Source organism: Prionailurus bengalensis, unplaced genomic scaffold (assembly GCF_016509475.1).
Source record: "Prionailurus bengalensis isolate Pbe53 unplaced genomic scaffold, Fcat_Pben_1.1_paternal_pri Un_scaffold_68, whole genome shotgun sequence".
Lineage (NCBI taxonomy): Eukaryota > Metazoa > Chordata > Mammalia > Carnivora > Felidae > Prionailurus > Prionailurus bengalensis.
Window position 1 is genome coordinate 886 of NW_025091168.1, and position 26304 is coordinate 27189.

The window sequence follows — 26304 nt, forward strand, 5'->3', positions numbered from 1 at the left end:
AACAAATTAACCATTAAGGGGCACCTAGCTGGCTCAAAGAGTATGTGATTCTTTTTTTTTTTTTCAACGTTTTTTATTTATTTTTGGGACAGAGAGAGACAGAGCATGAATGGGGGAGGGGCAGAGAGAGAGGGAGACACAGAATCAGAAACAGGCTCCAGGCTCCGAGCCATCAGCCCAGAGCCTGACGTGGGGCTCGAACTCATGGACCGCGAGATCGTGACCTGGCTGAAGTCGGACGGTTAACCGACTGCACCACCCAGGCGCCCCGAGAGTATGTGATTCTTGACCTCAGGGTTGTGAGTTTGAGCTCCACGTTGGGTGTAGAGACTACTTAAAAACAAAATCTTGGGGGTGCGGGCGGGGGGGAATCTGGGTGGCTCAGTCAGTTAAGCATCTGACTCTTGATATCAGCTCAGGTCATGATCTCACATTTTGTGAGATCAAGCCCCGCATGAGGCTCTGCACTGACAGAATGGAGCCCGTTTGGGATTCTTTCTTTCCCTCTCTCTCTCTGCCACCCTCCTCAACCCGGCGTGCACACACTCGCCCACTCGCTCGCTCGCTCGCTCACGCTCTCAAAATAAATAAGCATTAAGAAAATAACAAAAAATAAATAAATAAAATCTTAGGGGCACATGAGTGGCTCCGTTGGTTAAGTGCCTGGCTCTTGATTTTGGCTCAGGTCACGATCTCATGGTTTGTGGGACCGAGCCCCACACTGGGCTCCACATAGATGGCATGGAGCCTCTCTCGCCCTCTCTCTCTCTGCTCCTCCACCTCCCCCCTCAAAAATAAATAAACATCAATAATAATAATAATGTTTAAAAAATTAAAAAATCTTAAAAACATAATCATTAAAAAAAATTAGTATTCTAGATGTGAAATCATTGTTTTTCATAGATATTTTCCAAATTTAATTTGTTCCTTTTTTGAAAACATGAGGAGAGGGTTGCAGAAAATCCACGATTTACGGGACCTTCCTGATGGGCAAGTTGGGCAGCTAATTTATCCTCACCAGAATATTCCAATTCTAAAGTGACACATCTTCTCTGAGGATGGAAAGCAGCAGCCCCCACGTTCAAATATTCAGATCAATCTCTCAAGCGCTGCTCTCTGGGCACGGCTGCAAAGATGCAATCCGTGTGCTGGAAAGGCCTAGGCCCTTGGGAAAATGCCGCCTCTCCAGGGAGGTGATCCTGTGACCCACCTGCACCTCAAGGGGGACATTTTTGGATTCGGTTGAAATCAGATTAACTTGCGTAATTTTTACAACAGGATTTCAGTCTTACAGCCCCTGGCCTGGTTTCTAAAACAGACAGACCACTGAAATCCAGTGAAACAGAACAGCAGAATGTTGAGACCTCATCAGGAAGTGCAACCCTGAGCATCGGCATTCAGTTCCTCGTCACTTTGCCGCCTGAGAAATGGGTCTAGCAGGCACGTGGCTAAGGCAGACACGGTCATTCCCCGCACCTTTCTTCTCGCGGGGGGGAGACAAACGTTCAACACTACGCCTACGCCGCAGCCGGACTGACCACCGCCAAGGACACGCACAGAGAACACGGAAGGGGCTGGGCCTGGTCTGCAGGTGTCAGGGGCCTCCTGGTGGGAGCCGCATCTGAGATGAGCCACAGGGCTTGGCTTCTTCTTTCACTCACTGGCCTCACCCACATCCGATCTGTCAACACATCCCATCACCTCCTCCTTCAAAACGTACCCAGAATCTGGGCGATTCTCAGCCCTTCCAGTGCTCCCATCCTGACCCAAGACAGCAGCACCTCTGTCTTGGAATATTCCATCAGCCTATGAACTGATCTCCCTGCTTCCGTCCTTGCTCCCTACAGGCTGCTCTCAACAGAGAAGCTAGAGTGATCCCATTAAAACCCAAGTCAGGTCACCTCGTTCTTCGGTTCAAAATTCTCCATGGGACACCACCACAAGTCCCTAAGACCCCTTCAGCCCTCCTCCTTCTCCCTCATGCTGGCCTGGTCCTTCCTGGAACAAGTCAGGCCTGCTCCCTCCATGGGGCTTCCTACCCTGCCTGCTCTCTGCCTGGGACACCGTTTCCAGAGACATCCACAGGGCTCCCTCCCTCACCTCCTACAAGTCTGTCCCCACCATTGTCCTTCTCAGGGGGCCATCTCAGGGGAAACTCTAAGCTTTACTCAGAGATACCTAGCCTAGAGGGCATCTAAAGGACAGAAAAAAAAAAAAAAACCCAAACCCCTCAGGTCCTAAGGAAAAACACCTGAGGACATAGCAGAAATAATTGACCAAGCAAGGTGGAAAGCAGAGATCAGGGGTCGAGAGAGGCCGCGCTGCTCACGCATAAGGCGGCGCGGCACCAGGGCGGAAACGCAGGGTGCCACCGCGGCGATGGTGACAGACATGGATGAGAAGAGGTGATCACTAGAGACGAGGCGTTCCAGAAAACGAGTGCCCTGTGCGTAGCCTGGGTCCTCCACACGCACCGTGAAGCCGACTCGGCTGATGGCAAGAAGGTCGAGACAGACAGGAGGACTGTGGGCCAGGCACCCAAGACGTCCACGAATCAGGTGAATAACCAGGAGAAAACAGTAATGAGGAGGAAGAGAGGATGCTGCACCTGGGGACCACGGATCTCAAACAAACGGGGGGTTGGGGGGGGTCAAAGAACAAGGACACAAATCTTGCACCCCCGATCCTGAAATCTCATACCCCGGGCTATGAGAAAACAGAGGCACCATCTGAGAGGACTTCAAAAAAGGATATTCCCGGGGAAGGACCAGGGTCAAAGCAAAGAGAGGGAAGAGATGGCTAAGGAGAGGCTGAGGAAAGAGACGAGGCTGGCGATTAAGGAGTGGGAATTTCCCAGGACACAGGGAGGGTCTGGGGAGAGGGGGTCAGGGGTAAACAACAGAGGGAACTGCCTTGGGCAGGCAGCACAGGACGGAGAAGACAAGGAGAGGGGAGATGGGTAGTGGCGAGAGTTAGCGATCACAGTAAGCGCTGGAAAAATACCTGCGGAATCCCATGGAATTTTTAAGCATAAGCCCAGAATGTCCGCTCAGAAGAGTTCTCACTGTAGGACCGCAGGACTGAGAGCACAGGCCCATGCTGATGGTCACGGCACTGACGATGACAACTGGGACAGTGCTGATAATAACCACCAGTCTTCGACCCCTGCCACGTGCCAGGCACTGTGGGGAGCGCGCCACATTTAATCCCGCCGACAGCCGTCTGACACCGTTCACATCACCACTATCCCCGGGAGGGCTCTGAAAGGAAGGAGGGAACAACCTGCAAGGGAAGTAACAGAACCGCACGAGTCCTGGGAAGCTAACTGGCTCCTGTGTTAAATTAGGGCTGTTATGGCCGTAACCTGAGGCGGGGGGAACCAGCCTGATCCACAGGGATGACATATTCAGTAACTTCAACCAAACAGTGTTCGGAATGGAGGGAAATCAAAACCAGTAGTAACAACTTATTGAAGGCTTCACGCTGTGCCAGATCCGTGCTAACTGCCTCGTGTCTGCGATCTCATTGAATCCTCACATCCCGAAGGCGGGTTACCATTGTTATCCCCCCACTTCAAAACTCAGACGACAGACAGCCCACGGTTCACGCAAGGAATCCCTGTTTGTTTTTTTTTTTAATTTTTTTTTCAACGTTTATTTATTTTTGGGGACAGAGAGAGACAGAGTTTGAACGGGGAGGGGCAGAGAGAGAGGGAGACACAGAATCGGAAACAGGCTCCAGGCTCTGAGCCATCAGCCCAGAGCCTGACGCGGGGCTCGAACTCCCGGACCGCGAGATCGTGACCTGGCTGAAGTCGGACGGTTAACCGACTGCGCCAGCCAGGCGCCCCAAGGAATCCCTGTTTAATAACGTGATCTTTTGACAAGATTGAAGGGTTTAACACATTACGGTGAAGATATCACGGAACTTGAAGGAGAGAGACCTACAACATGTCTTAAAACACTAACTTACGGATTCTCACAATCTTTTTGCGTGTTTTTTTCAGATGAGGGAAAGGCCAGTGCAAAAGAAGCTTCAATGAAATGCGCCCAGATGGGAAACACGCCCAGTCTTTATAGCCCAGGACCTATCCCAGCAGATTCTGATTCCGTGAGTCTAGAGTAGGACGTGAGCATCTGTGGTTTCTTTCTTTCTTTCTTTCTTTCTTTCTTTCTTTCTTTCTTTCTTTCTTTCTTTCTTTTCTTTCTTTTCTTTCTCAATTTTTTTTAACACTTATTTATTTTTTGAGAGAAAGAGACACAGCATGAGCAGGAGAGGGGCAGAAAGAGAGGGAGACGCAGCATCAGAAGCAGAGCCCGATCAAGAAACTTGATGCAGAATGGTTTAGCGGCAGAGCTAGGATCAGCTTGACAGAGCCTGGCCCCGAAGGTCCATGTTTTAAATGACTATGCTTAGTCTCCAAGAACCTACAAAAAGTGCGAGCCTTAACCCAAAACCTTGGCATTCCCCACCTACATTCCCTAGTGGCCCCAGCTTCAAGGGCATTCTATCCATTCCTTTAACAGTCCGCACTCCCCTGCTCTGCCCCAACACCCTCCTATATCCCCGTTTTGCATTCAGCCTTGTGATCTCAGCTTCAACATTATTGCCTAAATTACAAACTCGAATGGCATGCCGTATTTCTCAGCACTCAACACAAAACCGTAATTGTGTATTTCACGGGGAATTATTTGCTTCCTGTCTTTTCCGACGAGGTGGTGCTGCCCTCAGACGCCACGTCAGTCCTATTCATCATGTGTTCCCAATAACTGAATACCCACCAACCATTCAAAAAAGAAGGCTTTGGCACAACGGATACGCTCAATAATTTCTGTGGAACGAATGAATAAATACACTCGAGCCTCGTGCTTCCAGGTGTGTGATACATGTCTGTGTTCACGATACTGCCCTCACTACACCCCCAAGTATCTAGACCCCTGTGGCATAATTGCTCCGGCCTGGGAGGAGAAGGAGGTGGAGGAAGAGGAGGAGGAGCAAGAGGAGGAGCCGCCGCGGCCGCGGCCGCCGCCGCCGCCGCCTCCGCCGCCGCCTCGGCTGGAAGCGACGAACCTCCGCCAGGCCGTCCCCCGCGTCAGCGAGGGCGATGTTCCGGCCCGGGAGGGGGAGGAGGAGGAGCCTCCGCTGCCGCCGCCGTCGCCGCCGCCGCCGCCTACGCTGTCTCCGCCGGCAAGCGATGTATCTGCGCCAGGCAGTCCCCCGACCTCCCCGGCCCGAGCCCCGCGGGCCGCCGCGGCCGCCGCCATGAAGAAACACTTCAAACGCGGCCCCCCGGCGGGTGGCGCCGCTGGAAGTGACCCGGCGGAGAGGGATGGGCTCCGGCCCCGGAGCAGCCGCCATCGCCCCCACTGCTGCCGGCGGCCGGGAAGCAATGTAGTCCCGCCAGGCCGTCCCCCGAGCTGCACGGTCCGAGACCCGCGGGCCGCAGCTGGCGCGGCCGCCGCTGTCGCTGCCCTTGAACCGCAAGAAGCAGCTCGCCAAGCAGACCGTGGGCAGGTGAGTGAGCCGTGCCAGGCCGGCCGGGAGCACGCGGGCCGGGGACCAGGGGTCGGGGTCGTGGCGCAGGCCGCGCCGGGGCGGGCCCGCTGGCCCGCTGGGCCCTGTGCTCGGGCCAGGCCGCCCGCCCGCTCCGCGCCGTGTCCCCTTCGGGCCAGGGACCAGGGCTGCGCCACGCCGCGGCCAGGCGGCCAGTTCGGGGCCGCCGCCCGAGCCCCCGGGAACAGCGGGGCGGGGCGGGCCGGCCTCCCGGGACGCCCCTCGCGCGGGTCCCCGCCGCCCATTGTCCCGGCCCCGCTGAGCGTCGTCCTCTGGGGTCTGGCCCCAAGCTTTCCCCGGGCCTCCCCCCCTCTCCCGGGGCTTTGCCTTGGGCGAAGTGTGCCCGAGGCCGGGCGGGCGCGGTGCTCTGGGGGGCGGCATTCTCAGCCTTTCCGGGTCGCCCGGCCGCTGCCCACCGACCGTCCACCTCCAAGTGCCTGATGGCAGTAAATAAGGAAGGGGCGATCAGAGCCCATCGGAGCGGCTTAGGGAGCCTCGGGACTCCCTTGGAGGGACTTTGGAGGGTGTGCCGTCTCCCAACCGTGGCCCCTGTGGACAGCACTGCTCAAGTTCTTGACCTGTAGACATTTGGAACCGGGAGGAAAGAATTGTGGAAAGGCCTTGGGCAAATGGAAAAACAAAAAGGGGGGGGCTTTCGAAACAGCTTTTCTCACTTTGGATTGGGGAGCAAATCCTTGTCTAGGTTTCTCTGGTATGGCTTTAATGCTTGACAGGAAGCGATCGATGATGAAATGACAGAAGAGACCGGAGTTTGTAGTGGTTTTGAGAGCCTCTGGAGGTTGATCATGGTGTGCTGTGTTATCTGGGGTAAATCTTTCAAGGTCTTTCAGGGCAGTGAGCCGTCCTGTCCCCGCTGACTGTTTCTTCCGAGAAGGGGTATGAAAGTGTGACTTTTTCATCGCTTTTTCTTCTTCTTTGTTTTCAACAGTTGAGTAAAAGGGGGCGTTTGGTTTGGCCAGAGCACGTGGGGACACTCCTTTTCTGTGTGTGTCTGAAAACACTTTTACCTCCCCTTGAGCTTTCTATCTTTGCTTTTTACACTTTCATTCCCCCCCCCCCCTCCCCAACGTTTTGCTTAGTTTTGTTCAATTTCGTTGTTCAACTCCAAGCCTCAGGGGGCCAGGCTATAGACCAGCTCAGGTCATGATCTCCTGGTTCTTGAGTTGGAGCCCTGCGTTGAGCTCTGCACATACAATGCTAAGCCTGCTTGGGATTCTCTCTCTCTGCATTCCCCCCACTCACGCACTCTCACTCTCAAAATAAATTAATAAACCTAACCCCCCCCCCAAAAAAAAAACAATTGCCTTTGCAACAGCATCAAAAGATAAAATACTAATTACATTTAACTGAAAAAGAGATTCAAAACTTGTACACTAAAACTATAAAACATTATTGAAGGAAATTAAACAAGATTTAAATAAACAGACTCATGGATTGGAAGACTATGTTGTTAAGATGGCAGCACTTCTCCCATTGATCTACAGATTCAATGAAATCTTGATCAAAACCACAGCTGGCTTCTTTGCCGAAACTGACAGGCTGCTGCTAAAATTCATATGGGAATTTATGGAACCCAAAATAGCCAAAGCAGATCTTATAAGAGAAGGACAGAGTTGGAGAACTCACCCTTCCTGACTTAAAAACTTCTTGGAAAGCTACAGTAATCGAGATAGTGTGGTATTAGTGTAAGGAAAGACATGTTGATTAATGGGATAGAATTGAAAATCTAGAAATGTACCATCATATTTATAGCCAATTGATTTTCAACAAAGGCATCCAGACAACCCAATGGGAGAAAGAACAGTCTTTTCAACAGTGTGGGGACAACTGGATATTGCATGCAAAAGAATGAAGTTGAACTTCTACCTCACAGCATAGGTAAAAATGAACTCAAAATGGACCAAAGACCTAAATAATGTTAAGTGCTAAAACTATTAAATTCTTAGAAGAAAGCATAGATGTAAATCTCTGTGGCCTTGACACCAAAAACACAGCAGAAGGAAAAAAACAGGTAATTGACATTATCAAAATTTAAAAATTTTGTGCTTTGGGGTGCCTGGCTGGCTCAGTCAGTTAAGCATTTCTTGATTTCGGTTCAGGTCATGATCCCACAGTTCGTGAGATCAAGCCCCACGTCGGGCTCTATGCTGACAGCATGGAGCCTGCTTGGGATTCTCTCCCTCTGTCTCTGCTCCTGCCCCCACTCATGCACTCTCTCTCTCACTCTCTCTCAAAATAAGTAAACATTAAAAAATGTTTGTGCTTTAAAGGACATAGTTGAAAAGTGAAAAGACAACCCATAGAATGGGAGATAATGTTTGCAAATCCTATTTCTGACAAGAAACTTGTACTAATATAGATACAGAACTCTTACAACTCAAAAACGCAAAAACAAATAACTCAATTTAAGAATGGGCAAAAGGGATGCCTGGGTGGCTCAGTCAGTTAAACGTCCAACTTTGGCTCAGGTCGTGATTTCACGGTTTGTGGGCTCAAGCCCCACCTCTGTCTCTGTGCTAACAGCTCAAAGCCTGGACCCTGCTTGAGCTTCTGTGTCTCTCTCTATCTCTGCCTCTCTCTCTCTCTCTCTCTCTCTCTCTCTCTGACTCTCAAAAATAAATAAAACATTTTTTAAAAAATGGAAAAAGTGGGCAAAAAACTCAGTCTAAGAAGATACACCCATGGCCAATAAACATGTGAAAAGATGTCGACATTGTTAGTCATCAGGGAAATGCAAATCCAACCCTCAACAGGATACCACTTTACACTTCCTAGAATGGCTACAATAAAAAAGACAGATGATAACAAGCATTGGAGAGGATAGGAGAAATAGGAATGTGATGCGCTGTTGGTAGAAATGTAAAAGGGTGCAGCCACTTAGGAAGACAGCCTGGAAGTTCCTCAAAAAGTTACACATCCAGTAATTTCACTCACAGGTATATACCCCCAAAGAATGAAAAACAGGTGTTCAAACAAAAACTTGTACGTGAATGTTTGCAGCAGCATTATTCATCATAGAAAAAAAGGAAAAAACTGCAACGTCCAGCGAATGGATGAAGAAATGTGCTGTACTCATCCAATGGAATAACTGGGAGTAAAAGAAACGAAGGGCCGATGTGTGCTACAAGACGGACGAACTGGGAGAACGTGTAAGTGGGCGGAGCTCATCTTGAACGACCACCTGATGTGTGTATCATTCCACGTGTATGAAATGTCCAGAAGAGGTCAGTCCGTGGAAACAGAAAAGAGATCAGTGGGTGCCTAGGGCTGTGGGCAGAAGTGGGATGGAGGAGGGGCAAGCGGGGTTGGGGGAGGTGGGGAGGAAATAAGGAGTTCTCCTGAGAGGATATAGAGTTTCTTGTTGGAGTGATGCCAACACCCTAAAATAGATTGTGGGGATAGTTGCTCAACTCTGCAGATATACTAAGAACTAGGTACATTTTAAATTGGTCAATTATATGGTATGTGAATTCTAGTTTCCATAAAGCTGTTGTAAAAATAACAGTGGTGAGTCACTGATACCAGTGAAAATTAGAGTTGGCTAAGTAATTGTTAGTGTGGTTGTTGCACCTATAACAATTGAGAAAACTATGTGTTGGGAAAAAATAGATTCTTTGTGCAACGATGATCAACATTTTGACAATCTTACTTTGTCTCCTAGCACATATTTGAACACCTTTGATCATCTGGGACCGTATAAATTCTTTTACATATTTAGAATACATATTTAGCATTCTTTTCAGCTGTCCACAGATGAGGAGGAAAAACGCACTCTTCTTGTGACTCTCTCCTTTACTCTCACACAACGACCACACTCACAACACTTCTAACACCAGATGTGTCGTGTTCCCCTCCCGCCCCCTGGTACCAAGCAATTCTCCGTGATACCAGCTGGGTATCTTACAATTCAATTCAATTCCGACCCTAACAGGAGTAGCACAGAACCCATAGGTTAAGGGCCCGGTCCCACGAGACTGCCCCCCACTTCAGATGCCATTTCCAAGTGGTAGGTCCTCAGATTACCCACAATTTCTGTTGACCTGGTGGCTAGTCAGAGGTTCCCATGACCACCACCACCCCCGTTTTGAATTCGGTTACTTGCTAGAACAGCTCATAGGACTGAGAGAAACACTGATTTACATTGACAAAGATGATGTGTGACAGAGCATACAGAGGACTGTCCAGATGAAGAGATACATGGGGCAAGTTCTGGGAGGGTTCACCAACCCTGTTCACCAGCACGGAAGTTCTCCAAACCCTGTGCCATTGGATTTTTATGGAGACTTCATCACGTTGGCATGAACAACTATTGACTCGTTTTCATCCCTCTTTCCTCTGTGGAGAATGGTCGGAGGGGCAAGGCACAGAGAGAGGTGGTAGGGCTGAAAATCCCCAGCTTCTAATCACGGTCTCTCTAGTAACCAGCCCCCATCCAGGGGCCACCCATTAGCCCATCCGGAGTTTTCTCATTAGAACAAAAGGCACTGCTATCACCCAGGAAATTCCGGGGAATTTAGGAACTGTGTCAGGAACTGGGATCATATCTCAAATATTGGAACAAAAGAAGCTCTTAGTGCTCTGATCGGTTAGGAAATTACAAGGCTTTTGGGAGTTGTGTGCAGGAACTGGGGGCAGAGACCGATGAACGTATTTTCTATAATTTCATAACAATACTGCTAATGGATTAGTTCTCACTGAAGATGGGAATTGTCTTGTTTACATGCTGAATTCGATTATGACTCAGAAATGCTTTCAGATGCAAGTAACAAGAAACCCAACCACAGTGGTTTATACAAACACGAGGGTACCTTTTTCTTCATATGAGAAATCTGTGAGTAGGCAGCTGCTGACATTGGTTCAGATGCTCAACAATGTCAAGGCAAATGTTTCTGGCATTCTCTTGGCCTTTCTCAACATTAGCACTCAAGACAGGAAGAAGGAGGAAGAAGACCAGGCAGCACCAACATCAGGAAAACAAAAGCTTAAAAAAGAAAAAGAAAAAAGCAAAAAAAAAAAAAAAAAAAAGCTTTCCTAGGAACCTCACCAACTTCCACTTACATCTGGGTCACATGGCCTCCTCTGGCTGGAAAGTGGATGATAACAGGAGGGTCAGGGATGAGAAGGGGAGGCAGGACATCAACTGACAATATCTGCTAGGATTCCAAAGTCTATGACAAATTCTGGTATATAGCAGGAGGTGTCTCCACAGTCTTTTATAAGTATCTGTTGAATGCATATGATAGAATGTTTATTCACAAATACTCAGTCCTCCTCCCTTGGGAGGTTAAGACATCCATGCTGTGTGGAACCTTGGCATCTGAACTTCCTTCAGCCAATGAAATGAACACAGAAGTGGCTTTAAGAGCCAGGTTCTCTTTTCTTTGCCCCTGTGATCATGGAAGCAGGTGTCAAAGTGGAGCCTCTATCCTCTCCAGTCCTTAAATGGACATGATGAGAAGAACACCCAGCTTACCCATGGTAGTTAAGGCACTGAGAATATTTAGTTGTTAATTGCAGCTTAACCTAACCCATCCTGACTGATCCAATGTACGTACCCAGGCAAAGAAATCCACAACCAATCCGCAAATGAAAATTTTACAAACTCGATTTCCTGATCTCATTAATAGCAAGACTGTGCCTAAATGAAGATAAATGATAGCCATCTGGAAGTTAAACAAAATAAAAAATAGCTCCTCTGTCAAAGTGGAAATCAATACTGAAAAGACAGACTAGACATTTAAGATGATGAGACCACTGTATACAAATACATACGGGGATGGGACTAAAGTTATTCTTAGTAAAAATTCATCATCTAAAGCTGATACTGCTGACATAAATACGCTTAAAACGTTGGAAGATTGAGAATAATTGGATGAAGAATTCAAACTAAGCTAGAAAATGAACAGCAAAATAAAAAGTGGTGGAAGAAATTAATAAAGAAACGAGCCTCCATTAATCACAAAGCAAAAAGTCTGTGGAATTGATGAATCAAATCAAGGACCAGAACTTTGGAAGGATAAATCAAGTAGACAAGTCTCTGGGAAATAGGATTCCCCTCAAAGCAGGTAGAAAGAGATAGATACTCAATGTAAGGCGTGAGAAACAGACAATATAAATCGGTACACAATTTCTGGTGGGCGGATTGACACAACTGTCAGAATGTAAAATGTGCGTACCTTGAAAATTTGATGAATACATAAGTGTTGGGTTGAACTGACTGAGGTTCTCAAATGTCGAAGTCTCATGGAGAAATACTACTTTTTTGTAAGAAGTTTGAAACCCCAGACTTGGCGAACAGGGGATAAATGGAACTCCCCTCTCCAGAAGCCTTCGGAGAGGGATGTGTCTCAGTCATTGACCTTGGCCCCACGATTCTATTGAATCGGTCCTATACAAAGGACATGGTCCTAGGTAGCCAACGTCCCCTCTTCTCCTTCTGGAAAATTGTCCTGGATTGTTCTGGGCTCTAACAGCCAAAACCATCCCCAGGCTCCCAGAGCATCCCCAGACTCAAGGGGTGTTCACAGTGATGCCTCCTCCACTCACCGGACTGTCTTTATCTGATGCCTCCAGGGAAGCTCCTTGAGTCCACTTGTCCCTTCTCATGCTGTGAAGCAGGGCCTTTTTGAACTCAGGTTCACATCCCCTCCTCCTGCATCATGTTGCCCTAGGCTTAAATCAGCGCTTCTGGCTGGAAGGCTGGGGCTCATTCTGAGCTCTGGATCTCACTCTGCCTTTAGCATCGCCGTCTCCCATTGGAAGATTTCTTTATGCCCAGAATCCTAGAATGCAAAGTGCAGATACGTCCAGGCTTCTGGCCTAGAGTAGACTCTGGCCGTTGGGATTCGTGGCCAGAAATGAATGCCTGTTCATTCATTTATGCATGTTTACATTGATTTATGTACTCTAGTCACTCAAGAAAAAATGTCTTTGCACACCTAATTAGTGCTGGACATTTTTCTAGGCACTGACGATTCAGCAGTGAAAACAACAGAGGAAGATCCTTGCCCTCCTAGAGCTAAGATCCCAGTCAGGTGGATCAACAGTAAACAAAATCAGTAGGTGAAGTAAAGTGTGTGTCAGTAGTAAAGTCTATGGAGAAAAAGAAGACAGAGATGGAGGCCAGGGAGTATGTAAGGGGTAGAGGCCCCATTGAATGATGACATTTGGATAAAGGTATGAGGGAGTGAACCCCGCAGGTTTCCAGGAGAGTTCTGTTCCAGTAGAGGGGATGGCAAGTGAAAAGCCCTAAAGAGGAAGCGTGTGAAGAATATCTGAGGTAGGAGGTCAGTAGTGCTGGAGCTGAACAAGCAAAGGGTGAGCGCTAAGAGGCGACGTTAGAGGGAACAGTGGGGGTGGAGGCTGTGGTCAGAACCCTGGCTTTCCTCTAAGTGAGCTGGGAGCCACTGGAGGGTCCTCAGACGGAGAGGGACATGAAAGACCTCTTGCTGCTGTGCTGGAAGCAGACTGTAGTGAAGCTGGGATAAACACGGGTCAGTCAAGAGGCTTCTGGAATGATCTGGTGACAGGGGAGGGTGGTGGGCACCCGGGGGATGGCACGGAGGTGACACCATAGGCAGTGAGAAGGGGGTGTGTGAAGAAAGGTAACTGGAGTGGCTCCAACACCAGCCTTTAACACGCAGAGCCTGCACCCCGTCTAGGAATCCCAACAGGGTGACATGGTCTCTGGTAACTCCTCTTCAGCCGCCTTCTTCCTCTCTGAGGACCTGCATGTGATCACGTCGGAAAGCTTGTTCCCCAGAACTCTGTGATTCTCCCTCCAGAGGGCTCTGTTCCTCGCTGTCGGATGGAAAATGACTAGGATGAGAACACCAAGTGAGCGTGGGCTCATCTGAATTCTGCCTCAGCCCCCTTGCTCTCTTCAGTGACAGGAAGAAAACACCATGTAAGCTGCTCAGTGAAAACACAATAGTTCATTAGGGCTGAGAGAGTTAGACAAGTCAACGATTCAATGTTCTATTATGATCAGTCTTTAGCCATTTAAGCGTCAGTTCAAGAAGGAATCATTAGAAAGGTCTGATAGAAATGAAAATTGAAGTAGGGTAGTTTTGTGTTACATTTCAACCACGGCCTGGGCCTTGCAGATCTAAAGTCGGGTTGACCACGGCAGAGAAAGGCTCCCAGCCACAAGGGGACTTACACAGACAGGAAGGAGGTGGAAGACAGGCATGTCTACCAACTGGCTGGGGTGGAAGCAGGAACCTTTCAGCTCAGACGGTTTCATCCTGCACAACAGGAGCTTTTTCATTTTATTTTTCCTGTCTGAGAGCAACGTGAGAATTCTGCCTGGGAGGCAGGCAGGAGAGGCAGCTTACAAGAAGCTTCTGGATGTCTTGTGAGATGCTGGATTGTAGAATAAATATGTCTCATAAAATCCCCCTGGTTACCCAGCTTGGAGGATTTGGAAATACCATTAGACTGTTTCTTGAAGGAATTGCTTCACTGAAACTGGAAGAATACCTGCTCAGGACACCACAATCCCAGCAGAGGACTTTGGAATAAAGATACTGTTCATCACTGAGGTCTGAGTCTTTGCAGCCAAGGCGCCGGCACATCCTTCTGGGGCTATAGAGAGGCAAGCCCAGGTCACCTCTTCCTTGGGTCCTCTCGATGTCTTGTTCCTCTCAAGGAGTTCCCGTCTCTTGTCCAGAATGTCCAGAATCCCAGGGGACTTCCAGAGTAGAGGGTGCTCCAGAGCCCAGGTTGCCCATTAGAGGAGTCCTGCACTGGGCAGAAATGACCAGCCCCTAGTACTGCCATACTTCTCAGTCTTGGCCAAGGACCAACCCACAAAAAGCGTTACCTTGGTTCAAATCTAAGTACCTGGGAGGAGCTGCCAGGTGGAGGCTGTCAGTGATTCATAGTCTTGCCACGGCAGTTTGCTTCTTCTGAAGGGGAACTTGAGCGCTGTGTCTCTGGGTGTTCCACGAGCCCCCAATCAAGCAGTAAATGTGAGAGAAGAGGCCAGGGAGGAAGAATTGCTTACCCTGGAGTAGGACCTTGGCCTGCCTCTAAAATGGGCCACACGGTTTAGATTTGGGACAAAAGCCTTTCGGTACAAAGTGTGATTTTGCCTAGAGTATTCTTTCTCTTGAGAACGCATGGTGACATTTAGCAGATGAATGAGAAGCCAGAGGCCCTGGCTTCTGGCCAGACTCAGCGTGGCTACTCCGTTTGAGGTGAATCAAATTCATTTTCCCCCCCATCGGCAAACTTTTAGTTATAGTTTGGCTTCCCATGTGGCTTTCTCTACAGTAAAGATGGTGCTGGCCATTGGGCTTGAATGAACAATTGTATTTCTCATTGTGAATGAATGCTTTGAAATTACACCTTCCATGCCAGCCTTTACTTCGGTAAGTCCACCTCAGAAATGGGTCCGACGTCAGAGTCTGGACAGTATTTCAGCCCAATAAACTGAGAACTGTATTGTGAACAGAAAAAGCAAATGCCACCCTAGAAGGCTTTTGGGAACTTAAGAAGGCCACCTTCCTTAGAAATTCCCCGAACCCGTCAAGCTCTTCTTTGGACCTTCTGTATTACAAATGTTTGAGAAGGTTCTTTGGGTGGATGACAATCAACAGATCCTGTAAAGTGTAAAAGGCCCCATCGTTCCTCAACATCTGTGTTACCGTGAGGTCAGTGCAGAGGTCAGTGCGGTGAGTCCAGGGTACAGGTGGGTACACTGGGGGTAGAGAAAAAGAAAACACTGGAAGGAGCCCAGGTTAGCATGAAAATTATTTCTGTGCTGAGGTCCAAGACAGTTGTCATGTGTGGAAAGCCCCATCAGAAACATCGTGACCATGAAGTTTTCGCACACATGCAATAACCAGAAGAGCTGTTGATGATGAAGATTAACCAAAACGGCATCCTCAAGTACAGCAAAAGCTATGATTCACCAGATATTTGGGACAACAGACCAAGTTGCAAATAGATTTGTTTTATCTTGGAAAAGGGGAGATTTAAAGAATTTGATAGAATTTCTAAAATTTATTTTTTTTTCATTTCAACATCTTCTTTCTTTCTTTCTTTCTTTCTTTCTTTCTTTCTTTGAGAGACAGATCGTGAGTAGAGGATAGGCAGAGAGAGAGAGGGAGACACAGAATCCAAAGCAGGCTTCAGGCTCTGGGCTGTCAGCACAGAGCCTGATGTGGGGCTCAAACCCATCCCCATTGAGATCATGAGCTGAGCCGAAGTCAGACGCTCAGCTGACGGCCACCCATGTGTCCTGATAGCATTTTTTTTTAATGAGGAGCGTTCCTTTGAAAATCCTATTTCTAGCTTCTCTTCTAATCTAGGGCTTGGGCAGCATCTGTCTTCTTGAAATGGGGCCTAGGGCTTCATTCACGGGGGGCCACCCAGCCAGCTGCCCTTGTTTATATCCCCAGTCTGGCTGGTTCCTTCTGCATTTATAACTCTCTGTTTCACAGAGAACAGAGCAGCAGGACTTCCCAGAGGACAGAAGTGGGTGTCTTCCTGTGTCTTCCCCGGGTCCTCACAGCCTAGGATAGATCCCAGGTACTGACTTGTGGATGGCCAACCTGGAGCCTCAGGTCAACAGGGTCCTTACACCCTTAGGGGGAGCAGAGCAGTGCTTGCAGTGCCATGACCCAAGCCAGGGGCCACACAAGGCCACAGGAGGCGGCACCTTCCTGAGGAGTAGCGTGACCCCACCAGCTTTGCAGAACGTCCCATCATCTTGCTAGGCATGAAGAGGCTGGCCACTGGTACGCGTGGCTCTGAGGCGGGGGAATGGATGAAGGTGCACGTGCGGTCGGCGTGTGGAGGCCCTTTCCCTGGGTGGTCTCGGGTGAGTGGTGTGCGTGCCGAGGGAGAGGGGCTTTGTATCTGCTGGCATCAGAGCAAGTACGTACATCGTGTGTGTGTGACTGTGACAGATGAGGAGCCTATGTCTTGAACAGAGGGCATGAAATGTGTGTACAGCATCTGAATGAATGTGCTTAATGGTTATCATCACACAGCTCTTTTACCAGCATATTGTTTGTTTAAGTTGATAGCAGTTCTCCCTCCTCCAGGATAATTCATTCGGGTTTCACATTGAGAACAGAACTCAACCGTCCATCCTCACTTCACAGGGTGTTTGAGACTGATCTCCTGGTCCTGGTTTGCCTGTCTGGTTAGTTGGTGAGCTAGCTAGCTGAGCGGTCATACTTTTAAGTATCCCGAGTGGGTTTCCTGTCTTTTCTGAGCCACATCTTTGGCTTGTTGTGTGACGTCACCAAATCCCTGTCCTCTGTGTCAGCTCATTGCTGCAGAATGCTTTCTTCCCTTCTTTCTTTTTTTCAATGTTAATGAGTTTAAGTTACTTCAGAATGTATGAGATTATTGTCTCCCTCGTGTTGGATATTTGAGGGGATGCAAGTAAACCGAACATTTATCAGTCCTCTCTTCTCTTAATTGAACAGGGGCCGACTGCTGCGAGGCTTGGTATTCTGCCCAAAGATGTCCCTGAACATCCACAGCTGGGCTTCTGTCAGCTCTGGAAACAACAAGGACAGGCCAGGGCGAAGGTGCCTCGGCATTTAGAGCTGGAGCCTCTCGGCGCGTGAACAAAGCCTGTTTGAGGCACCCCGTTTGAAGCCCTACTGAATCCATGATGGCCGAGTCCTACCTTAATTGGCAACCATCTGCCTCCTACAGCAGTTCACGGGGAGCTCATGCCAGCCTTTAGGCAGCTTCCTATTTTGCAAATGATTTGTGATTCATAATGAACCAAAGGTTGCTGTTCAGGTGACCTGTCAGGGTAAGCCTGATTCGGGGATGGGGTCCATAGGAACCTGTCCTCCATGTTCTGAGGGGTCGTAGAGATCGGAGGGGCTGTTATGCCCAGAATTCGTGATCCCCAAAGACCACTAGGGAGCCGAGTCCGATGCAAAAGCAAAGAGCCTTTATTCGAGCTAGCTCGAGCTCAATCCCCTACCTGCACCGACGCAGCGGTGAGATACCAGGGAAAGAGAGCGAGTTTCAAAAGGACAAAGGCTTTATTGGGGCCTGGGGGCAGTTGGTGGGGTAATGGCTATGGCCTCAGCCGATTGGCTGGGGAGGGATCCTGGGGAAGGGTCCGGCAGGTGAGGGAGGGTTTACTCAAGGGGAGGAGGTGTGGTCAAGGTGAAGGACACAGAACAAGATGGAGTCGGCTGGCGTAGGCCCGCCCTTTCAGGGCCACAGCAGTGCAGGGGTGGTACAGCTCAGGCTTGCTGCTAGCTTCTATAATGCCTTTGAGTGGATTTGCAAGATGTGCCCCCTCTGGGTAGACACAACCCCTTGGCCACACAGCTTGGCAATGGGAGGGCTCCTTCTTGGAGGAGAATGTGTCTCTTTCCCCTGGCACATTCAGCCCTGAACCAGGGAATGTGCTTTGGTCAGGAAAGCGTAGACTGTACTTAAGGCCCCACTTGACCCTGGTGCTTTAGGGGTGCTTTAGTGCAGAGCCCTGAAGCAGATGCCCCTCCTTCTCTAGTGGCAACTGGGCGAGCCTTTCCAGTGCTGGTTCTTTCCACCTTGAGAGTGTTAAAGACAAGACAGCATACCCAAACTGGAGTCGCTTATGCTAAGTCCCACTCCACCAAACTAAGGCTTCACGTAATTACAGTTTTGGCTCTCCCAGAAAGGGAACCTTAAACCGTTGACTGGCCTGATCATCATGAGTCAGGTCATCTGCATGATAAGCCCCTGACATCCCCTAAAGGAAAGGAACCTGGCAGTAACCAGCCCACCTTTTTTTTACTTCCTTCTTCCTGCTCCCTCCTGCCTATAGACCTGAGCTCTTTTTCGGACGCTCCACCGACTGAGCCACCCAGGTGCCCCACAAGTAGCCACTGTTTTCAGTTTGGTGAATACCTCTGCAGTCCTTAAGAGACAGTCTCTTCAAATATTAAGGATATTTTTATTTAACTTAAACCAAAACTATAAATCTATTACATTTCGCAAAAGGCCATTTTGTGATAAGGTACACACGCATAGTGACTTGGTTTCTTTCAAGTACTGTCTCCTCTCTGGCTTAAGAATCCTGTATTGCTTTGAAAGGTCTTTGGCCAGGTCAGTCCTCTTCCCAGGTGACAGTATTCATGGTGTCGTACGTGGGTAAAGTGTCAGTCACAGCATTTAGAAGATGATGCCCACCCCCATCCGTTTCCGGTCCAGGTGGGTTAATCAGAGACACAGCAGTGGCCGTGGCTTGGGAAATCCCATCTGTGTTTCTGGGTGTGGATCCAAGGGTAGTTTTAAGACATGGTGGTACTTTTTCTAAAGCCAGTACTCAGCCTCCTTCAGATTTGTTACTGCCTGCCTCAAAAGTTCCTTTTCACCCACGTCGCCGGTGAAAGTCTCGTTCAGGGGAAGCAATTCATCACGTTTTCTGCTTTGGGAAAACAGGAGCTGTGTTTCCTGAAGTAAGTTTGGTAAAACATCTCGCTTCTCCTTGAGCTGCTTGATCTCCGAAGCGGGGTGTTCGTGTTGTTTTCTTTCCAGTTCTGAAGGGGCAGCAGTCGAAGCAGACAGTCTCTGGTTATCGTCCTGGAGGGTTCTCATTGTGGCATCTTTTTTCCTGCTTTGACTCTCTGAGCTCCCCTACCTCTTGATGGAGCAAGCGAGAAGACTCACTCGATACGTCAGACTTAATTGCCTTAAGAGAGCCTGCTGACTCGGATGATTCGGTGGAGGGCTGGAACGAAATGATGGCGAATTTCCCTAAAAGCAGATCCTTGCCATTGCAGAGCTCCGCGGTGCTGAGCTGCATTTGTGTCAGTCCTGTTTCTGAATTTTTTTCGTTTGATTTCGTTTCCTTCGTGACTCTGGACCAGGCCAGTACAGGTCATCTGTAGTCTAGGATTATTGTCACTGTCAGAACCCTCGGCTGAAGTTGTTGAAGAGGTTTCTGAAGCTGGGGTGACTCCCGCTTCGTATTTCGTACCGAAGTCATCAGGTGCTATTTCCATTCTTCCATGATCTTAACCTGCTGTTTTAATTTGTCCCGTTCCTGTAGAAGCTCCTTGACCCCATCGATACTGACACCTGTAACCTCATCGGCAGTGCCGGATGTTTGCAAAATTGCCAATAAAGCCTGACATTTCTGCCTTAATGCATCCACTTCAATGTCTTTTTCTTGAATAACGTGTGACAAATTCTGAATCGTGTCTCTAAACACGTCCTGGTCGCTAGACTCAATTCTAGTGAATATTTTCATCTTACAGCTTCATGAGATATGCTTCTTTGGCAACCATTCTATCTGTCATTTTGAGGTACTCTCTGTTCAGATTGCTGTTTTCCCTAGTTCTCCTGCAAGACAGCTAATACTTGTTCTCTTTCCAAAGCATACCTTGCAATTGCTGCTGAAGGTTTGCCACATTCTGGTTGTAGGAAGCCACAGACGTCCTGCTGGGGCGGTCGTCTATCTCCAAATCTTTTTGCCGGATAATCTGAGTTAGTTTACCAGTCTCATCTTTGGATGGGTGTTCAGTCTGTTCAGTTAATCAGATGTTCTTTTCAGTGAGGAGTTTAATCTCCAATTCTTTTTTTTTTAATTTTTTTTAATTTTTTTTATTTTTAATCTCCAGTTCTTGGCCTTTTGTTCCTTTTACTTAATCTTTCAGTTTCAGCTTCAGGTAAATCATGCTTTTCACTTCCGTTTTTCTACAGGAAGATGCTGAATCGTTGTTACTTGAGAAACATCAGAATGTTTTGTAGGAATGTGCTGGGTTTTTGAAGGATCTGGGTTTTCATTTGCTCTATTGTGTTCTGCAAAATCTTAATCTCCTCATCTTTCGCTAAAAGGAGCTGAGTGTGTTGAATGTTCATTTGCTCATGCTGGTGTGTTAGATCATCTACTTTCCGTTTCTGGTCTTGTAAAGAACGAAGCCATTGCAGCTTAGCCTGGCGTTGATCCTCAATGATCTTTTGTTGTTGTTTGATTTCGTCTACCAGACAGACTCTTTCTACATTCAGCTGATACACCTCGGATTCTAGTTCCATGATACAGTCTTGCGTTTGCGGGTCGACCACAGGTACGGTTTGGCTGTGTTCTCTCAGACACTCCAGTTCGTCTTGCAGAAATTCATTTTCTTCTCTGGTGGATGCAAGACGAACGTCTTGCTCCTCCACGGTTTGCTGTAAAATTTCGTTTTCTCTTACGACTTGGACGTACTTCTCTAATAGCTCCTGGAGCTCTGGCCTTCTTTCAAGTTTTTCAATACAGGTTTCTTTCTCTTTAATAAGTTGTGTCAATCGCTTATGCTCCTCCAAAGCAGAGGAGAGCATTTCCTTAGTGTCTCTATGGTCGGCATCCATCTGCTCAACACTCTTTTTGAGTTGTAGTATTTCATCGTCTTTCTCTTGACTGCGTTGAATTAAACACTCCTGCTCTAAGTGGGAGGAGGACTTAGACAAGTGATACGTGTTGGTCAGTTCTTTAATAGCTTGCTCATACCTGGCTGTTTCCTCCAACAGCTTCTTTTCAGCCCGGCACAATTTTACGATTAACTGTCCTTTTTCTATTTTTAAGGCCCGCGTAATAGATTTTGTTTCCAGAGAATTCTTACGGTTACAGACAGTAGTTTCTTCCAGCCGACGTCTTACGTCTTCAAGCTCCAAAACCAACTTTCCATTTTCCACCTTGAGATTGCAGGCAGCTTTCTTTAAATTGCCATTCAGCTCTTCCATTTCTGAAAGGCTTTGCTGCAACTTTCTAACCGTCGTTTCCCTCCCTGGAAGTGAGTCATCTTCAACAGTATTGTCAGAGTCTTGATCAAGAGACTGTGCTGGCTCCTTCTCAGCTCTAGCAGATTCCTCCTCGTCTTGTTTAATGTGTTCCTTAAGTTCAACGTTCTCCTTCGGGATGTTTAAATTATGTGTTTGCGACGGATCTGACCGATGCAAATCATTAACAGCCAGTTGACTTTGAGGTGATTCTTCGTTTTGCGCATCTAAGTCTTTAGCTATGTCCATTTGCTCATCTTCACGTGGACAAGCTCTCTTTTCATCATTGAGGTCGTGTTCCACGTTGCCGTTGATGCCGTTGCCTTCATCTTGTGGTTCTGATAGCTGACCTTTCATCCAAACCCTGGGCTGTGTGGTTTGTTTCTGTCCATCGAAGTCCCCCAGCTCTGCTGTTGGGAGTTCCTTCTCGGCCCTACCCTGAGTGGATTTTTGTCCGTCGGCCTCCAAGTCACGTCTTAAATGCTCTCCTTCTGAATCCAAATTCACACCTCCTGGAGCCGTACGTTCAATGACTTCCTGCTCATGGCTCACTTTCCAAAGTGCCAGTTGAAGTGCTTCCCGTCCTTGACCTAATGAGTTTTCTTGTTCTAAAACGTAGACTCGCTCTTCAAGTTTCAGATCGTCTCCAATGAGATTGTCACCCTGGGTTGAGCTACACCGTGGCGTCATCTCCTTTTCCGCATCGGACAGCACTCGCCGCAGTCCAGACGCTTCTTCCACCGCTGTCCTCTCGGAAAGAACTCTTTCCTTTTCCGTCACTGTATCACTTTGCCTCAACACGGAAGGCTGCGATTCCCATTCTTCAATCCTCTCTTTCTTTTCCTCATGTATCCGGTCCCATTCTCTCCTTAAAGCGTCTCTCTCACTTTCTACCGAAGATAATTTGCTATTGATGTCTTTGACGGTGTCCTCAAGTTCTTCAATTTTCCTGGTAGACTCCGCTTTTTCAGTCTGTAGCACTTGAATGGTGTTTTGCATATGCTCAATGACAGACTCATCAGCTGCTCTGAGTCCAGAGTCGTCCTTCTCTAACAGATTTTCCAGTTCTTTGATTCTTTTTTCATAGCCTCTTGACTTTTGATGGTACCTGCGACGTATCTCTGCCAGTGTCTGTTGATAGACGTTCTGCAGTACTGCCTTTTCAAGTTGATGGTCATCCATTGCCTCCTGTCGATTCTGTTCGAGTTCCCTGATGGTAACCTGCAGTTTGTAGATTTCATTTTGCTCGGCGCTATTCGCTCCCGGTGCTGAAGTCTGGGACAAATGCTTCCGATGGCTAACTTCAGCCTCCAGTCTTAAAACTTCATTTGACAGTCTGCTTATTTCTTGTTGTGACCAAATGAGGTCAGCAAAGTCCAGGTCATCCCCCGGGGAAGCTGACGCAAAGTAGTTGATACCGTAACCCAAGGAAGGTGACGCTGTGGTGGATTGAAGGGCTGATTGGAGCTCCAGCAACTGGTTCTTGAGCCCTATCTGTCTCACTTTAAGAAGTTTCATTTCTACCTCTTTCTGTTGTAGCTGATGTCGGTAGCTAAGAGTCTGCCGCTTTATTTGAAGCTCCGAGGCTTCATACTTCTCTTCCAGGTGACTACAAAGACTTTTAAGTCTCTGATTCTCCGATCTTAAGGTTTCCCGACTCACTTGACTCTCTTTTCGGTCAGAGTCAGGTCCTTCTCCCACCTTGTCGGTTCCCTCCACCCGCACATCTTTGATGACCTCCGAGATGCGGTCAGTGAAGGAAGCCACACTGCCACCCACTTGCTCTAGGGAATGGCCCAGGCCACCACACGAAAAGGACATCGCTGCGGGTCACAGAACTGACCTGGTCCGCTCGGCAAAAAGCGTCCAGCACAGTCGGACAGTCCCGCTAACTGTCTCCAGAGGGAGGCCTGCGCGAGGCTAATAATCAAATCACAATCAGGCGTTTCTAGGCAACGCCACACCGCAGGCGGGGCTGCTAGGGTCCGCGAGACCCCTGCCCACGACCTCCCATCCCTTACCCTCCCCCCACTGCCCCGCGGCCATCCCTGGGGGTCCCCAGGTACCTGTGAGCACCTGCGGGGGAAAATGCCTCTCGCCTTGGACTTTCCCGGGAAGTCGAATCAAAGCACACAGCGCTCTGCAGCTTGTGGTTTCCAGGTAACAATTTCTTGTAATTGACATGAAATGTGCACAGTGCCAGCACCCATCCACCTAGGAGGTAGAAACAGGTCTACACCCGCGCGTCGGCACAGTCCTAAAGGGGGCATCCGGAGGCAACCGCCTACCCAACCCCTCGCGTCTCCCACCATCGCCCCCCCCAGCCCCCCTCGCGGGTCCCGCCCCGTGCCCAGAGCGCCCCAAGCCCGGGTGTGGCTGTTCCCGGCCGCCAGGATCGCGGGGTCACGCCGCTGGCGCCTGCTGCCCCCTCCCACCGGTGCCCCGCCTAGCAGGGGTCGGGAGTCGGGACCCAGGCGGCGCCTGGACTGGGGGCTCCATGCGCTCTGCGGGGCAGCCCGGGTGGGGGGGGGCGGCGGGGGCTCGGGCGGCGGGGGCCAGGCCGCGCGAGGGCCCGAGCCTGGCAGAGGGCCGCACTGGAAGTCACGCGGCGAGGGCGGGGCTCCGTCCCCGGAGCCGCCTCAGCCGCCGCTCAGCCGCCATAGCAGCTGCCGCCGCCGCCGCCTCTCAGCCGCCGCAGCAGCCGCAGTAGGAGCCGCAGTTGGCGCAGCAGCAGCTCAGTCGCCGCACCCGCCACAGTAGCACGCAGCCGCCGCCGCTCAGCCGCCACCGCAGCCGCAGTAGCAGCCGCAGCCGGCGCAGCAGCAGGCGCAGCAGCAACCGCCGCTCAGCCGCCGTAGCCGCCGCAATAGCAGCCGCAGCCGGCGCAGCCGCCGCCGCTCAGCCGCCGCAGCCGCCACAGTAGCAGCAGCAGGTGGCGCAGCAGCAGCCGCCGCTCAGCCGCCACCGCAGCCGCAGTAGCTGCCGCAGCCGGAGCAGCCGCTGCCGCTCACCCGCCGCCGCAGCCGGCGCAGCAGCAGCCACCGCTCAGCCGCCGTAGCCGCCGCAGTAGCAGCCGCAGCCGGCACAGCCGCCGCCGCTCAGCCGCGGCAGCACCCGCCGCAGTAGCCGCCACAGCAGCAGCCACCGCTCAGCCGCCGTAGCCGCCGCAGTAGCAGCCACAGCCAGAGCAGCCGCTGCCGCTCAGCCACCGCAGCAGCCAGCGCAGCAGCAGCCACCGCTCAGCCGCCGCAGCCGCCGCAGTACCACCGCAGCCGGCGCAGCCGCCGCCGCTCAGCCGTGGCAGCAGCCGCAGTAGCAGCCACAGCCGGAGCAGCCGCTGCCGCCGCAGTTGCCCCCGCAGCCGCCACTCAGCCCCCGCAGCAGGTGCAGCAGCCGCCGCCGCCGCCGCCGCCTCGGCCCGGAAGCGATGTAGCCGCGCCAGGTCCGAGCCCCGCGGGCCGCCGCTGCCGCTGCCCTTGAACCGCACGAAGCAGCTCGCCAACCAGACCGTGGGCAGGTGAGTGAGCCGTGCCGGGCCGGCCGGCAGCGCGCCTGTCGGGGACCGGGGGTCGGGGTCGTGTCCCGGGCTGGGGCGGGCCCGCTGCCCCGCGGGGCCCCGCTCTCCGGCCCGGCCGCCCGCCCGCTCCACGCCGGGTCCGCTGCGGGCCAGGGACGAAGGCTGCGCCACGCAGCGGCCAGGCGCCCAGCTCGGAGCCGCTGCCCAAGCCCCCGGGAACGGCGGGGCGGGCCGGCCTCCCGGGACCCCGCCCCCCCCCCCGCCCCCCCCTCCGACCAGCGCGGGTCCCTGCCGCCCATTGTCCCGGCCCCGCTGAGCATCGTCCTCTGGGGTCTGGACCCAAGCTTTCCCCAGGCCTCACCCCCCCACCCTGCCCCCTTCCCAGGCTCTGAGCTGTCAGCACAGGGCCAGACGCCGGGCTCGAACTCACGGACCTCGAGATCATGACCCGAGCCGAAGTCAGACGCTTAATCCACGGAGCCACCCAGGCGCCCCTTTTTCAGATTTTAGAAAAGTTAAAATGTACATATGCTGTTACTGTATAATCCATGGTGTGGGTCAGCAGCCCTTTGTTGAATATGTTAATATTTCTAGAGTGAAAATATAAAGGTACTTCATGCTAAATGGAACACTTAAAGATTGTAAATGGCTTCATATTAGTTCAGGTCCAGTTTTGTTACCAAATAAGTTACCCAAAAACCTTGTTTTTTAGATTTCAAAGTGATGGATAAGGGGTTATGGAGCTGGTTTAGTCAGCAGTAATGCTCCTATTGAGAGAGTCTGAGATGGTTTTTTGTGTTTTGTTTTGTTTTGTTTTGTTTTGTTTTGTTTTGTTTTGTTTTGCCTTTTACTCTACGTAATGCCCCCTTACTCCAGAAAGTTAGAAACCACAATGATGTTCTGTAACTAGGGGTCACAGACTCAAGTGCTAGGCAGGTAAAATTAATAAGCGAAGGGAAGGTAATTGTAGGGCAGTAGAGAGAGGCGAGGAATAGCAAAACTAGCTCATTGCACGGGCTTGCTTGCTCTTGGCAAGTCTAGCTACCTGTTGACATGGTGAATGTGGGTGCAGGAACACCCACCTTCTCATTTTTAAGGATACTCCAGAACGGTGATTTTTTTTGTGTGAAGTTTATTGATACTTAAATATCAGCAATGAAAAAGGAAAAGAAAAGAAACCGCTGGACGTAGGCCAGAGAAAATCTATCTGCAAGCTTCATCTGGCCTTGGGCTGCCTGCTCTGACCTCTAGCTGCGAGACTGATTCTTACCGAATGAAAAGTTGGACCGTGGTGTTTTGGTAGTGAACGCTTTCTTGAGATGGGGATGGGACATTTGCTTTATCATTATTCGTTGTGCTTTACGTATATGTCACCTAATTTTGCAGTCAGATGCTCTACCCCTGAGCTATACCCCCTATTATATAATTTTGGAGCGTAAAATATTTCAAAAGAAAAAAACACTGGAGCACTGCCTTATTTT

The 26304-nt window shown here is 50.1% G+C and overlaps 1 protein-coding gene across 1 annotated transcript in view; it reads left to right on the top strand.

The window, feature by feature from the left end:
* Positions 1-4984: 4984 nt before the first annotated feature.
* Positions 4985-26304, top strand: part of LOC122478465 (formin-like protein 5) — a gene marked incomplete at its 5' end in the record, with an annotated part of 68417 nt that continues 47097 nt past the window's right edge. The window contains one exon of the mRNA XM_043572059.1: positions 4985-5514. Within this exon, the coding sequence (XP_043427994.1) occupies positions 4985-5514 (530 nt within the window). The remainder of the gene's footprint in view (positions 5515-26304) is intronic.